Below are 16,094 nucleotides of genomic sequence, written 5' to 3'. Positions count from 1 at the left end.
AATACCTTAACACTATTAAATGGTAAGAAGTGCAGTACAGGTATGCGACCTGTTAACTAGAATGCTCGGGGTTTTCTGGATAAGGGACCTTTACCCATACCTTAAGTCTACTAGAAAATCATGTAAACATTAAGTAAACCCAATAGGCTGGTTTTGCTTCCAATAAGGATTAATTTTATCTTAGTTTGGATCAAGTACAAGGTACAGTTTTACTATCACAGAGAAAACCAAAATCATTTTTAAACATTTGGATTATTTGGATAAAATAGAATCTATGGAAGACAGCCTTTCTGTAATTTGTTACCAGTTTGTGCATACCTTGTCATGAGTAGCAGTGCAATATTGCTGATTGTTTGAGGATGCTCTGCTGACCAGCAGGGGGAGAAAGCCCTCCATTAAAGTTTACTGTCTGTTGGCTCGAGCTAAAAAAAGTTCTATAAACCATAAGCACAAGCTTCAAGGTTGATACACTGAGCCACAAGAGTGCTCAGCCCAGAGCCAAAAGCAGAACTATCAGAAGAAGGATTTTCACCGAAACCAAGATTTTAACTCAAATGAGCACTTCTACAAAAATATATTGTGAATTCTTCCTAGCATCATGTTGTGTGGGACTGGGGTGAAGATGAAGATGTCTACTGACTCCTTGCTACAATTAATGTGCCTTGGTATCACTTCTTTGATATCTAGAATTATATTTCAGTGTGTTGTATATGGATGAAGGTTGTGTTCCTTTTGTTCACACTGCAGATTGTGTCTGATTTTAATTAGACTGGCTAAAAGTTTGAATCAGATGGAAAGATTGTCCAGTTCCAGAGGAGATTGAGAATGTTGCTATGAGTATACTTGATACACAGCAACCAATCAGCAATTTGTTTTTACAAGTCAACAATAAAACAAAAAAAAAAACTGGTTGCAGTTGGCAACTAATCTGGAGTAAATTCATTTCACACTTGAGAAAGGGCACTAACGGCCTGAAACATGTTGTGTCTAACAGTCGGAATAAACACTAAGTTAACCTGCGGTTGAAGTGCTCTCCTCCTTTTCATTTGAAATACTGATATTTTGGATGTTCAGTACATCCACCTAAAGGGGATTGAAGCATTCATCAAAAGCTACAATTGGCTGTGCACAGATCCTTTCAATTTCTATAAATTCATTTCTTGTCCTTGCATGTCTGCTCAGCAAACGTAACAAAAGTGTGTGGGTTCAGCTGGCAAAATGGTAGGGCCGGTTTTCAAAGAACCACAATTCAGCCCTGTGCAAAATGCTACATTTGCAGGTATTGGAAGCAGACCACTCATTATTTAATTAGGGAGTGATTGTGCTCCTATAACTGAGATTATAAACGCATATTCCAAATTAGAAATTAACAAATATGATTTTATTTTTATCTTGAGGCCAATGGCATACTAGACGGTTCTCCCACATTTTAACTAACACAGATTTTATGGGGAAGAGGAAAACACAAGCATAGCCACATATTGTTTTCTAGTTACAGTCTAAGAGAAACCATAAAGATGTGCACACATGTGCTGTTACTGCCAAATAATGAGTGTGGAGGAGCAACAACATTTATATCCCAAAGGCTGCAATGCTCAATGTGCACCAGGGGGGTGTTCGCATGTTGTACATTAATACCCAAGGTTTAGTGAAATCTGAGGTTAGTCCCTAACCTAAATGCTATTTTATATGTCCTGCTGCTATGATTCTGAATACCATAAATAACAGGAACCTTTAAATTTTACAGGAAATTTATCTGTCTGAATGATAATATAAACCACAATCACAAGGATGCGCAGACAGTGAAAGCGGTCCTGCGCGACTTCTATGAATCCATGTTTCCCATTCCTTCCCAGTTTGAGCTGCCAAGGGAATATCGTAACAGATTTCTTCACACGCAGGAACTACAGGACTGGTAAATGTTCTGCTGATTTGCAGCCTGTGTAGAGAAAGGGCAAAAAGGGATAGTGGTTCAAGGATAACAGTAAAATGTGACACTTAATGGAATGCCATCATGATTTTTATTTTTATAACTAAATTACACTGTGTACAATTCAGGTCATTCATTCTGCTATTTAAAATGTTATTCTGAACCAATAAGTGTATTTTTGTAGCTGTAATATTGGTGTGTAGGCAGCCATCTCATGTCATTGTGCCTGATCCTGTGCTTTAAGAAAGAGCCAACACTTCACAATGGAACTGCTTTCAGATAAGCTATTGTTTCTCCTACTCAATGTAACCGGAGGAGTCAGGTCGTGTTTGGATGATTTACTGTGGAGTGCTGTTCTCATATCTACCGCTAGGTGGGACACCAAAGCATTTTTAGCAATGTAGGTGTCAGGGAGATGTTACCTTTCCATTGTTCTGCTCATGGGTTGCTGGGGGTAACAGAGGGAGGGATTATATCACTCCAACTTCCAGTGCAGCAGAAAAAAGTTACTGAAGTTTATCAGAGCACAAGTCACACGACTGAGGGCACCTGGAAAACTAAAAACATGTTTAGCCCCATGTCAGATTTCAAAATTAAATATAAAAAAATCTGATCTTTGAAAAACTGATTTCAATGCAGTATTCTGCTGGAGGAGTCCTATTAATTGATGCATTTTGTTAAAAAAAATATGATTTCCCTTAACAGAATTCCTTTAAGGCTGTATACACTTACATCTTCCACTCCATGCCCATTACAGTTCTCATCTGGTAGCAGACTGCCGGTGGCTGAAAAATCCACCCAATTGTTTTTACAGGCTGAATATGCACCTTGACAGAAAAATGTTCCTTGATCAGTATGTATGTTTCAGCCAATAGTGATGAGCAAACTCAGGGTGTTTTGCTTTGTGTAAAATGAAGCCAAAATGCATTGTAGTCAATGGAAAAGCAAAATTAAACTGTGGTTAAAGGAATTGTTCAGTGTAAAAATAAAAACTGGGTAAATAGACAGGCTGTGCAAAATAAAAAATGTTTCTAATATAGTTAGTTAGCCAAAAATGTAATGTATAAAGGCTGGAGTGACTGGATGTGTAATATAACAGCTACAACACTACTTCCTGCTTTTCAGCTCTCTTGATTTACACTGACTGGTTACCCTGGTTACCAGGCAGTAACCAATCAGAGACTTGAGGGGGGGCCACATGGGTCATATTTGTTGCTTTTGAATCTGAGCTGAATGCTGAGGGTCAATTACAAACTCACTGAACAGAAATGTACCATGTGGCCCCTCTTCAAGTCGCAGACTAGCTCAGAGTTATAGGGGCAAATTCACTAAGATGCAAAGTTGCGCCAGGCGCAACTTTGCCGCACTTCGCCAGGCGTAGTTTCGCCAGCGCTTCGCAAATTCACTAAAATCCGAAGTTGCGCACAGGGGTAGCGTAAGGTTGCGGAGTTGCGCTAGCGTTGTTTCGCTATATAAAGCGAAGTTGCGCTAGCGAAGGCTAATTTGCATACGGCGCGAAATTCAAATTTCAATGGAGGAACACGTATCTGCACTACAAATACCTAGAAAACCTTCAAATCTGCAAATAAAATTTTTATTTTGCCCTTCACATGTGCCCACATGTGGTAAGTTGCCATGAGTCAGGAAATGTAGGGGGGAGGAAGGGGAGCCCCAAAAAATTTTCAATCTTTTTCAGCCTATCAGCCATCATGTAGAAAACATGCCAGCGTTTTTTGGGACTTAGAAAAAATTTTGACTTTTTTTTTAAACAATCCCTATCTACTCTATTGCGCTTCGACAGGTCTGAGGTGGCGAAGGAAGTCTAGCGTAAAAGGTAGCGTTCACTACACTGCGCAAGTTAGTGAATTTGCGTAGTTTCGTCGCTAGCGAAGATTCGCCTGGCGTAAGGTTGCGAAGTAACACTAGCGAAATTACGCCAGTGTTCGTTAGTGAATTTGCGCAGTAGCGAAAATGCCAAACGCTAGCGAATTAACGCTAGCGTACGGCGCTTCGCGCCTTAGTGAATTTGCCCCATAGAGCTTAAAAGCAGGAAGTTGGATTCTGGCTGTTTTATTAGACATCTATTCATTTACTCCGTTCACACTGAACTATTCCTTTAGGGCATTTTATCTCAGCAATATCATATCCATTGCTATACCTAGTTAAAGAAACTATTCTCACTAAGCTACAACTGTTCTACATAGGGATCCCATGTAGCCAATTTCTTCCATCAATATTGTACTGTCTCCATATCCTTTCTCCCAGGTGCTCTAGCCAGAATTCTGCAAATCAGGTTGACCAAAATTCTGTTTTAATTTTCCATTAATCATGCAGTATACTGAAAAGCAGCTCTTTCTCCAGAGTGCAAACAAGCAGCAGATTAATGACGTTTTTTTCAAAGAAAGAGAACTCGTGGAGAATTTCTAGTGCACGTCACAAAAAATTCATGAACAAGCTGCAAGTTTCGCCACAAAACTGTATGAGGCATAAAAGTTCACTCATCCCTGTGAGCCACCTGTTTTTAGTCAAATGAAATACAAACCCCTTGTACTGTGTCCTGTGCCTTTAAGGAGCTTTTGCATATATTTTTAGAAAATGTTTAGATAAATTGTGGGGGTGGCAGGGTCTATTTGAGCTTGCGGTGATCATGTACTCTCCACAACGAGTTAATCTGTTTATATGTGGACCTTGCTGTGTTTTTCAGGAGAACTTACAGAGACAAGCTGAAATTTTGGACACATTGTGTCCTGGGAACCTTAATAGTGTTTACAGTTGTCTCCTTTTTTGCTGAACAGGTATGTTTTCTGGCATCATTTGTTGAAGCATTAAAGGGGACCCCCACCCCACTACATACAGGCTTCTTGCTCGTATTCACATCAAATGCAGCTTTAGCCAGCACAGATTTCAGGGACTAATCAGCCATGCTATATGAGTAGTCAATGGTTTGGCAGTGCTGTCCCTTTATAAAAAATTATAAAATCCACTTGTGCAGATTATTAATAAATGCAGCAGTGTGGTTCAGCCACGCAGCATAACGAATTATAGGTGTTTGCTTCTAAATTAAGGGCCTGTTGATTTGTTATGGATTAAACGTTGACTCAATTTACTTGGCTAAAAGGTTATGCTTGTCAGATGCCACCTCAGCTTCTGCTCGGTATGATGTTTATAAACCTTTAAGTTCAGTTGTCTGACAGCAACCAGGTGCAAACTGAGCATGTGCAGTGTCTCTGCAGAAAAGAAATCTGGGGACATACTGATCATCCCTGCTGCAGAGATGCCTGGTAAACAAGCCCATATCATTTTAATCCCGATCACACACGCTCAGATTCGGTGAGATTTAGTCGCCTCTTCTTCGGGGCTACTAATCTCCCCGAACTGCCTCCCACCGGCAAGAATCTAAATCACCTGCGGGATGGCACTTTGTTTTCCGAAGTTGCCCGAAGTTTCCTCATGAGGCAACTTCGGGCGACTATGGAAAAACTAAGCACATCGATTGCCACCCAGCTGGCGATTTACATTCTAGCCAGCGGGAGGCAGTTCGGGGAGATTAGTTGTCCCGAAGAAGAGGAGATTTGTCGCTGGGTGACTAATCTCCCCAGATCTGAGCGTATCTCTGCCCTAAAGCTGCCCTTTAAGTAAAAAAGGCTTGTTCCCAACTTCTTGGGTTATAAACGATCCATACATTGTCCCTTTCTTATACTGCCGTATTCCTATCATATGGCATTGTCTAAAAACAATATGTCACCAAGTGTGGGCCAAGGGTATGTTGGAATGAGGCAATGGCTGCCATTTGTAATACTGTTCTTTTCCATCCTGCAGTTGATTGCACTTAAAAGAAAAATGTTTCCAAGAAGAAGAATGCAGATTGAAGTCAGTCCAGAAAGAAGTAAGGTGTAAAGAAGCCAGCGATTGTGATATGACTTGAAAGCCTGTTAGCTGGCACACCTTAGAGCCCCCGCACAAGTCTTACAAGAGAAAAAGGTTCCAGGCGAGCAGGCAGAAGGTGTGAAGGAGCATTGAGTGCGTGCTTGGAAATCTCTGGCTCCAGTGAAGTGGTTTGTAACCAGCATTATCTCATGGAGATACAATCTTGCTGAAGGATGCTACAAGAGGCACAGCTGCATGGGAATGCCACAAATCTGTGCCAGGGGAATATAATACAGCAGAACTAAGCTGCTATAGGACATCAAGCAAGTCAAGCCCATGATATTTATATTCCATAGGGTTCTGGAATTACAGATTCCCTGGTGCCATACAAACGAGATGCATTTGTGTCGGGCATTCTGCTCACTTTCACAAACCTGTTGTCTTATTTTTTCCCCCTCTTTTTACAGCCTCTGCACATTTTTTTGTTATAAGAGACGGTAACTGTGCTTTTGTTCATGTAAATACAATTAAAGTGCCTGTATACAGAGAATAATGTAGGGTTATGTAGGGGAAAATGCTTAACGCAGCAGAACTTGACATTTGGGTATCAATGTTTACATCTGTGCATTACTGCTTTTATAGGGGAGAGTTGTTTAGGCCTAATAGAATTACTTCTGGTCTGTGACCGGTGGTCAGGTGTATATATTGTTTTGTGCTAGTAATTTAATAGGCTACTGCTCCCTGGGGTGCCACATATCCCTGCTTCTCCTTAGGGGTATGCACTAAAACCAGTAAAGGAAAGCACTCCAATTTATTCGATTTCTCAACACTCCCAACAGCAGGCATGTCCGCACAGGTATTCTTGCCTTAGCACTGAGTTCATTTAAAACCCACGTGCTGTAGCTGTATCAATAGTCTTTTGCATTGGTAACAATGATCCAAGTTAGTGTTCTGTTATCTTATAAAAACTTCTCCTAGAATTAACCTCCAATAGGTTTGCAGCAGCTCCAACGGCCAGATCAGATTTGCTTCTTTGTGTACCGTTTATTTTTTCCCTACACATAAAATTCCTTTTATGTATTATAGGTTCTGTTAATCTATCTCTCTCTGAATGTGACTAAATGTCCCTTATAAGAACAGCTTCTAGTCTCCCCGATGTATGAACATATCATCAAACAGATACGAACAGAAATATTGCTGCATAATGACAGACCTAGAACATATCCTACGGCATGCATTGTCTCTGGTGTTAATGGGCAGTTTTGGATTGTGCTGACCCTGCATCTGATGCACTACTGATGTATTCAAATGTTTTTAATACATAGACATGCCTGATTCCTCAGATTGAGAGGTAGCCATGATAGTTTGCCTGTGCTGCAGGGACCATTTCCCCACCACCCTTTATGTTAATCATTTAAAGGGTGTTCACCTTAAATTAACTTTTAGTAAGTTATAGAAAGGCTTATTCTAAGCAACTTTTCAAATGGACTTTATTTTTTTTTATATTATTTTTTCAATTGTTTGCCTTCTTTCCAGCTTTCAAATGGTGGATGACTGATCCCAACTAAAAAACAAATGTTCTGTAAGGCTACAAATTTATTGTTATTGATACTTTTATTCCTCATTTTTCTGTTCATGCCCTCTCCAGTCTCTTATTCAAATCAATGCATGGTTGCTAGGGTAAATTGCACCCTGACAAAGTGATGGATTCTTGAACTTGAAGTCCCTCTTCTTTCTATGGTGGACACTTCAGCATAAGGACTAAGTCCCAGCATCCAACACATTACAATGGAACAAGGTGAGGGACAGTTTGCATGGCTGTTGCCTGATGTTTCTGCAGAAACTGTAGTTCAGGTATGCATTGAGCACAACTAATAAGACCACCACTGTGCTATGGAAGTTTTTCAGCCATATTTAGCACCACTAGTCACTGTGTGGAACTCAGCAGTAACATTATCGGCATGATCATCAGATTTCTAGCGTTCATCTCTCTTGAAAACAACTGGACACATTAGAGTCAGCAGGGAAAGCTTTAGACCATAATTCTGTTCAGCATTATATGTTTTATGTGGAACTTCGTTTCATTTTGCCTTTCATGTCTTTGTTTGTGCTGATCACTGGCCTGTATTTGTGTAGAGTGTATTTATTTATATGTGATGTAAGTTTAAATATACTACACTCCCATACTACACAACTAATGAATTGTCCAGTGTGAGACACAGAACTACGGGCAGTGAAAAATAAAAATATGTGCATTGCAGTTCTGGGATTCGCTGGTTTGATTCGCTTGAGCTTAAAAATGCAATGGCTCTCTCTTTTAGTAGCCTAAAACATGGCGCCATGGGCTGTGACCCAAAGATTTTATGGATGCTCCTTCTTGGGAATCTTGCCGCAGGAGGTATATCATTTTACCCTTATGGTTGCCATTATACAGATAGGTGTACAAGCAATATTCAAAATAAGATCTCACCAGTAACATTACATATCTCTAAGAGGACAAGGAAAAATAAATCAAATTTGTGATTAAAAAATAGTAACGCTCTATCAAAGCTGTTGTGCCTCTTCAATTAAAAAAAAAAAGCAGAGTAGTTGGCTGCCATCTTACTTGATTTCAAGGCTATATCTTTGTACACGACTGGGGAAAGGCCCAAGCCCATGCAAAGAATAGCTTTAAATCAAGATATATAAAGACATGTACCTCCTGTGTTTATATAATATCATATACTGTATATATTTTTTTCCAGGAATTTCTCCCAAATGCCCTACTGGGGGCATATTTTAATATTTAAATGCTTTAGCAACACAATATATGGCAGAGCAGACTATGTGACCATTAAAATATTAAAGTATTGAGGGCTTTTTCAGCCCTTTAATATCACCGTTACCTGTTTGGATACAAACTGCACTCCATTATGTTGCATAATTGTATTCAACTCAAAAAAATGTACTGTTTTCACTAAATGCACATGTTACAGGCGCAAATAAGGATTGGTTGATAAAGTACTATTCCTGGTTCTTTTTATATTCTGCTTTGCTTCCCTGCTCAGCTGCATTTAGTTAATCATTCCGACAGCAGAGATTAGGCCTTGTCCTAGGGAGAATTATTGACACCATGCAAGATGCCAAGGCATTATTCTCATGCCCGTTCAAGCTGTGTAATGCTTTATTTTAAGTACATGTACATGCCATTCCTCAATCCGCATGAAAACCCGGTACTAAACAGAATAACATATGTTGCTGCCATTCATAATGTTTTATAGTTCTTATGGCTCAAACTAAATAATAACAAAAGAAAGAATGGCACAAATAGCTTGCTCAGTGGTCATTATAGAACTAATGTGTGTAAAGACTCGACAAAACCCACAAAGCAGTATTATTCATGTGGCCAGTGCAGGCCAGTAGGTTCTTCCTCAGTCTTCACCCAAGTAACCAACATGGGCATTTCAAAAATACTGCCCCCTCCATTCCCATCAGATACCAGGATGTTACATGAGCATGCAGTTTTTGTAGAATATGGAACATTTTGTAAGCATATGGCACTGACATCATATGACAGCTTTGGAAGCAAAAAAGGATTTGCCAGAGGTCTTTCCTATGTTGCAGCATTCTTTGGGTTAAAGACAAAGACTTCATGTGTTTTGTCTGGAACTTGGATCCTGTACACACTGTCTGTAGATGAATTGCTTGCACATTGTGTTTCCTAATAAAGGTATTTTTCTATAACATACTATTTTTATTCATATTTAGAAGGTAAAAATTGTAATTTCCAAATCCTAATCTCTGCCATTTTTTTTTTTTTTTACAGCTTAAACTACAGTAGAACCACAATTTAAAATTTCCCAGGGGACCTTGTCAAAACAGTGTAAATTATGGGACCATGACAAAATGGTTTAAGTTCCAGGAAACAGTAGAATTGCGGTTCGACTATCTAAACAGTATTAAGGGGTTGTATAATTATAAGTGCAGTAACAGAATTTTGCTCACTAAAACTGCTTTGCCCATATGCAATGTACAAAGCAGCTAGAGTCTTGCACATTCCTGTACTTTCCAGATAAATCCCTGAGCCATCTCACAACAAATGGCTCTAAATGCCAGTCCTATAAGGAAGAGCCACCTGATTGCTGTAGGATCCCGTATGTGTGAGTATGCACATCCACAGTTGCGTGTTATCGATGACGTCTTTTCCTTAAGACTTTCATGCTAGTAGTACATTTACTCCACCGTTACTCATTCCTGGCAGTTAATTATAGACAGAAGTTTCTTACACCAGAATTGACTTCAGCCATTGCATGTCATGCTTATATTTAGCTGTAGGTGGAGATGATATCCATGTTTTCTTTTTGCTGTAAAACGGATGAGAAGGCCTGGAAACATGCTAGAGTCTTGCATCGGGTTACAGACAAACAGGTAACCTGCAGGTTGTGAGTGAGGAAGCAGGTCCAAGCAGCTAAAAATGCAGGTCTGTATTTTAAAAATTAGATCTGCACAGGACTCTAAGGGCTCTTACAGACGAGCGTTTTTACCTGCGCTAGCGAAGGGATAGACGCATTACATTTTTTCCAATGGGGCTGTACTCACACAGGCGCCGAATGCAGGTTGAGACGCAACATGCTGCATTTTTCCTGCGTTCGGTGCCTACACGCGCCTGTGTTAGTACAGACCCATTGGAAAAAATGTAATGCGTCTACTCCTGCGCTCCCCTGCGGCTGAACGCAGAAAAACGGAACGCAGGGGAGCGCAGGTAAAAACGCTCGTCTGTAAGAGGCCTTACACATACCCTTAGGGGCAGGGGCTGATAAATGAAAAGTTGAGTGTTTTTTTCATGATTCAAGAAAAAACGTAAACATGAATATTCTCAAGAATATTCTTTGGAACCTTGAATAGCTTCCATTTATTAAAGAATAAAACCACGAAGTCTCCTGAAAAAAAAAACAAAAGCAAGTAAAAGCTGTCGAGATTCAAAAGGAGCCGATGGATATTGTCTTTAACAGCTCTAATTGTATATTTATTTTCGCAGTTCATTAAAACGAATGGAATAATGTGATTTTCGCAGTTGTTTTTTTTCTCTGAGAAAAACCATGTGCGGAATATTCTGTTGCAGTTTTACTTAAATAAGCTAGCATTTGATAAAAAAAAAAAAAAAAAAGGTTGCACAAGCTTTGTTACCATTTTTTTGGCATTCACATTTTTTTCCCTTGCCCTCAGAAATTAGTAGGTCACTAAGTGACAAAAAAATCTAGTTTTCATTTGTCTTTGGATGTGAATTGAGGAAATATGTAAGTAACACAGAGCTGTAAAAATCTTATTTCTGTCAGTGTTCCAAACTGTTGCAGTAGGATAAACAAAGAACAGTACAGACTTTTATGCTGTGCATACCCCTGAGGATGCCAGATCAATGGATCTGTAGAGTTGCCGCCTGAATGGTATTTCATTCTGAAACTAGACATACAGCCTCACCTCTGGCGCTCACTTCCGACTGTGGAGAGGCCAAAGCAGACTTCTTGCTCCTCGCATGTTCACAGAGTCTCTGTATATCCAGTCAAACTACTGCAGTGAAATGGCCTCTGACTCAATAGTGTATGCTTGAACAAGGAGGTGGGGTGAAACGGGGAATATAGAATGTATAGAAATATAAATATCTATATTAAAGTAGCTTCTGCACCCAAAGTATGTTAAGGTGGCCATACACAGAGATCCACTTGAGGTGGGCAATATCGGGCTGATCCGATTGTTGGGCCCTAGCGGTGGCTTTACAGGCGGTCGGATTGCGGGACCGCATCAATGAACAGATGCGGCCACGATCCGAAGGGATTTTTAGTCCCATCCGATCGAGATCTGGCCGACTTTCGGCCAGATCTCGATCTGGGAAGCCTGTCTTGGTGGCCCCATACACGGGCCAATAAACTGCCAACTCTGTCGACAGCTTTTATTGGCCCGTGTATGGCCACCTTTACACAGGACCACCTTGATACATGGCACAGACAGAAGGAAAATAAATGTCTATTACTGTACAACACAACAACCGAGACTTAAAAACAAACAAGCAGACAACATTATGAACAGTTTTTTCACGAGTTTATTAAAGATACACTTTTTTTTACTTGAACATGTATAAACATTTTGAGGGGTAATGGTTACACTGTAACTGTAACTGTAACATAGGTAAAGAATCAAGTGCAGTACTTAGTACAATAGATGTATTGCCCAAATATTTGTTCCAAGTCTCTTAAAAATTAGAAAAAAAAGATTTTGTATACACACATGTAATATACAGAAATACACACGTTAAGAAATAAGAACAGCACCAGGTACTTTAGATCACTATATGATGAAGCATTTCTGAAGTCAGTAAAGAATGCCAATGTGAGACAAGTAGTGTTACAGCTCCCCCTCTAACATGCCATTGGTGAGAGACATCCCCTTAATGCCATTTGTTGATGACATTTTCTGTGCACGTTAGATTATACCCTTGCACTTAACCCTACTCTGGGTATATTATGGATACAATAAAGCATGATGAACAGAGTATTACAAGAGTACCAGATTACCAACGTTAAAGGATCAGTAACATCAGTAACAGTTTCTGAAGCAAACACATTAGTTTTACCAGTGCATGATATTTTTATTACTTTAGAGCACTTTCATTTTTTGGTGTTACTGTTACTGTGCCAGGTCATATTATGCTAAGGAGGGTATTTCTCCATTAATGCTGGACTAGGGTGCTGTATATAAAAGGTAAAGGCTCTGGGGTTGATGACAGCCACACGGCACAGCTATACTACTTCTCACACTGATGGGTGATGTATCCACCCTAGGAGCATGGGGAGCAAAGGTGCCAGGGGAGGGGACATGTTGTCAAGCCAAACATGTCAGTGTTTTCTCACATCTAGTCTGGTTTTTTAAAGAGTTTGCTTCAGTACAACACGATATAGTAAAAAACTTCACAAATTATGACCTTTTTTTTTATTAGATATTTAAAAAAAAATCAAGGTTCACTGTATATTCTTTGAAAAGATTAAATAAATACTATATACACGTAATATTATGGTATGAGAAGACATAAGAACACAAGGCCTAAGAAAATAAAAAAACGTTATTTGCGCTCACTTTTCTTCTAAACACTTCTGCAATTTACATATACTTTCCATGCAGCCAGAAGGTAAAGTGAGAAATGGTTAAGTGAGAGATGCTGGAGGTTTCTCTCCCAACTTGTCAGTCTGTTTGGAGAAGACAAAAAGGGAGAAGCAGTAGCTTTTAACCCTCTGGTGAGCAGCCAGCACAGCGGTTTCTAAAAACTTAAGAACAAAAAAAGAAAAGTAATCTGCAAGAGTGCTGAGCAATTTTACATTTCATTTTATATTGCATGTTCCCTGGATTCAGATTTGTGCAACATCATACAGGCAGCAAAACTGTGCAAGAGCTGAGCAGGGACATGGAAAAAGCAACAATTCCCTTTTTATTTACAATACAGAAAAGTGCCTTTGTGCATGTAACTGTAATATAAAGACAAGAAGTAACTTCTGTATAATGTTTCATTTAATCAATGTGCCCAAAACTACTACTACTATTACAGTGAAAAATAATATATATATACCATTTCTTATATGGCAAAGATTATCTGCAAAGTCCGAAAAAAATCTGCCTGTCACCATCAGTGACCTTTGTCAAGGCAAAGCAAACTGACGGTCTCTGTTTTTTGGTGACACAGGTCACATGTGATGACAAACGTTTGATTTTAAATACAAATTTATCTTTTTGTTTGCTTTATTCTTAAGTCCTGTTTCGCATTATACTTGTTGTCTCTAAAGAACTTTAGCACCCAAACATTTAATGATCAGTAATAATATATATATATTGCACAAGAGCCATGAATATCCTGTAAGTTATATCATTAAACAGTACTTGATTATGTCATCAATTTTAATAGGTGCTTAGTGATGTCATTTGTGTTGCATGACTCACTAAAACTTGTGTATTATAACAAATAATGTAGCCCATTGTGTAAAATATGAGATCAGAAATGACCTCGGAATCCCATGGCCTGTATAAAGGCACTCGGACTTCAACCTTGTGCTTTTATACTCAGCTTAAAATATCCTTATAGTTTACAACAGGGGGGAACATTATTTCCTATACAGATATGAGATCCGTTATTCAGAAACCCGTTATCCAGAAAGCTCCGAATTACAGTAAGGCCATCTCCTATAGACTTCATTTTAAGCAAATAATTGACATTTTTTTTAAAATAATTTCCTTTTTCTCTGTAATAATAAAACAGTAGCTTGTACTTGATCCAAACTAATATATATATAATTAATCCTTATTGGAGGCAAAACAAGCCTATTGGGTTTATTTAATTTTCAATTATTTTTTTTAGATGACAAAGTATGGAGATCCAAATTATGGAAAGACCCCTTATCCAAAAAACCTAGGTTCCCAAGGTTCTGGATAACAGGTCCCACAACTGTATATATATTATATACATATATAAGACACTATACCATCCTTAGAACATTGCTTTGGTGCACTGCAGCATACAATAAATAAAAGAGCTCACCTAGCACCCACTATTTGGCAATTACATGTTGATTTACAACAATGGAATCAATACAATCTTTTTTTGAGGCAAATAACGTGCTGGATGAGCTATTGAATATATTTAAATTGCCTGTATTGTGTGTGTTTCATAGAGTTTAAGAACCAAGTCACTGACAACAGAATGCATAGCAGACTGACAATTTACTGCACACCAATGGCATTCTTTGAACATTATCATATAGGGAATAATATATACCTATTGTAAATATGTAAGCAAATTAGAAATCACCACATGACAATGCACAAGTCCTTTGATGCAACTCGCGCAACTGCAAGATGACTTTTAGTATCGTCAGCTATTGCAGTGAAAGGGGGAATAATTTCTTCTACAGGTATGGGATAGGTTATCTGGAAACCGGTTATGCAAAACTCAAAATTACTGGAAAGCCGTCTCCCATAGACTCCAATAATTGCAAATAGTTGATCCCAAACCAGCCTATTGGGTTTATGTAATGCTTACATGATTTTCTAGTAGACTTAAAGTGATACTGACACAAAAATTTTATTTCAAAATATTAATCTACATGAAAATTTACCTATAGGTTGATCAATTTTCGCTGATAGTTATGTTTTTGTAATTGTTACTTGAAGTTTCTAAACCTGATTGTTTTGTCAACCCGAATGTCCCTTCTCAACTTGTCAGTTAGAGTTTCTAATGCTAACAGACTCCTGCTGCACAAGTATGGCAGCCCCCTCATACAGGAACAGGGTAGTAAGAAAGGTAATAAGTTAAAAGCATCAGGCAGATACTTTTATGGCAAAATTATAAGTGGTAGGGATGCACCAATCCACTATTTTGGATTCGGCCAAACCCACCTTGGAAGATTCGGCCGAATCCCAAACTGAATCCGAATCCTAATTTGCATATGCAAATTAGGGGCTTGGAAGGGAAAAAATTGGTTTCCTTCCTTGTTTTGTAATAAAAAGTAGGGATACAACGAATCCACTATTTAGGATTCGGCTGAACCGAATCGAATCCTAATTTGCATATGCAAATTAGGGGTGGGAAGGGGAAAACGTCTTTTACTTCTTTGTTTTGTGACAAAAAGTCATGTGAATTCCCTCTCCGACCCTAATTTGCACATGCAAATCAAGATTCGGTTCTCCTGAATCCTGCTGAAAAAGGCCGAATTCGGTGCATCCCTAATAAAGAGTCACGTGAAATCCAGCCCTCCCCACAATTTGCATATGCAAATTAGGATTTGGTTCGGCCAGGCACAAGGATTCGGCCGAATCCGAATCCTGCTGAAAAAGGCCGGATCTTGGCAGAATCTTTGGTGCATCCCTAATAAATAGCATTCAAAGATAATGTTATGATGTGGTCAGTATCTCTTTAAGGTAAGAAGATCCAAATTAATGAAGATCCATTATCCAGAAAACCCCAAGTCCTGAGCAGTCTGGATAACCGGTCCCATACCTGTAATTTCTTGTCATTTCAATGTCGCACAAGTAACGTCACTAAGCACAGTTTGTAACAATAGATTTATGGTTTTCATGTGGCATATAATGATAACACAATTTAGAGAAAGACCCAGCTGTACACAACAACGAAGGTTTGACAGGATTTTTTTTAGATAAAATCAGCCTATGGGGGTTTATGGGTTTTTCACTAATAGCCCCACATTATGCTGCCTTCTAAGAGTATGGCCATTCACTATGAGAGTTTCTTTTTCTAAGACTAAGAATGATCTAGAAGCAA

General features: G+C 39.0%; 2 protein-coding genes across 2 annotated transcripts in view; one reads left to right on the top strand and one right to left on the bottom strand.

Annotated features, from left to right (window-relative positions):
- gnptab.L (N-acetylglucosamine-1-phosphate transferase subunits alpha and beta L homeolog) overlaps positions 1-7,056 on the top strand; it is a 37,256-nt gene extending 30,200 nt beyond the window's left edge. The window contains exons 19-21 of the mRNA XM_018252316.2: positions 1,748-1,915; positions 4,635-4,725; positions 5,750-7,056. Of these exons, the coding sequence (XP_018107805.1) occupies positions 1,748-1,915; positions 4,635-4,725; positions 5,750-5,827 (337 nt within the window). The 3' untranslated portion in view covers positions 5,828-7,056. The remainder of the gene's footprint in view (positions 1-1,747; positions 1,916-4,634; positions 4,726-5,749) is intronic.
- An 8,817-nt stretch (positions 7,057-15,873) lies between these two features.
- The window catches only part of chpt1.L (choline phosphotransferase 1 L homeolog), a 22,080-nt gene continuing 21,859 nt past the window's right edge, over positions 15,874-16,094 (bottom strand). Inside the window, exon 9 of the mRNA XM_018251227.2 lies at positions 15,874-16,094. This exon is cut by the window's right edge and continues 280 nt beyond it. The gene's annotated coding sequence lies outside the window, so the exon portion shown is untranslated.

Source organism: Xenopus laevis, chromosome 3L (genome assembly GCF_017654675.1).
Source record: "Xenopus laevis strain J_2021 chromosome 3L, Xenopus_laevis_v10.1, whole genome shotgun sequence".
NCBI lineage: Eukaryota > Metazoa > Chordata > Amphibia > Anura > Pipidae > Xenopus > Xenopus laevis.
The sequence above is the reverse complement of the archived record's forward strand: the minus strand, read 5'-3'. Positions and strand labels throughout refer to the sequence as shown.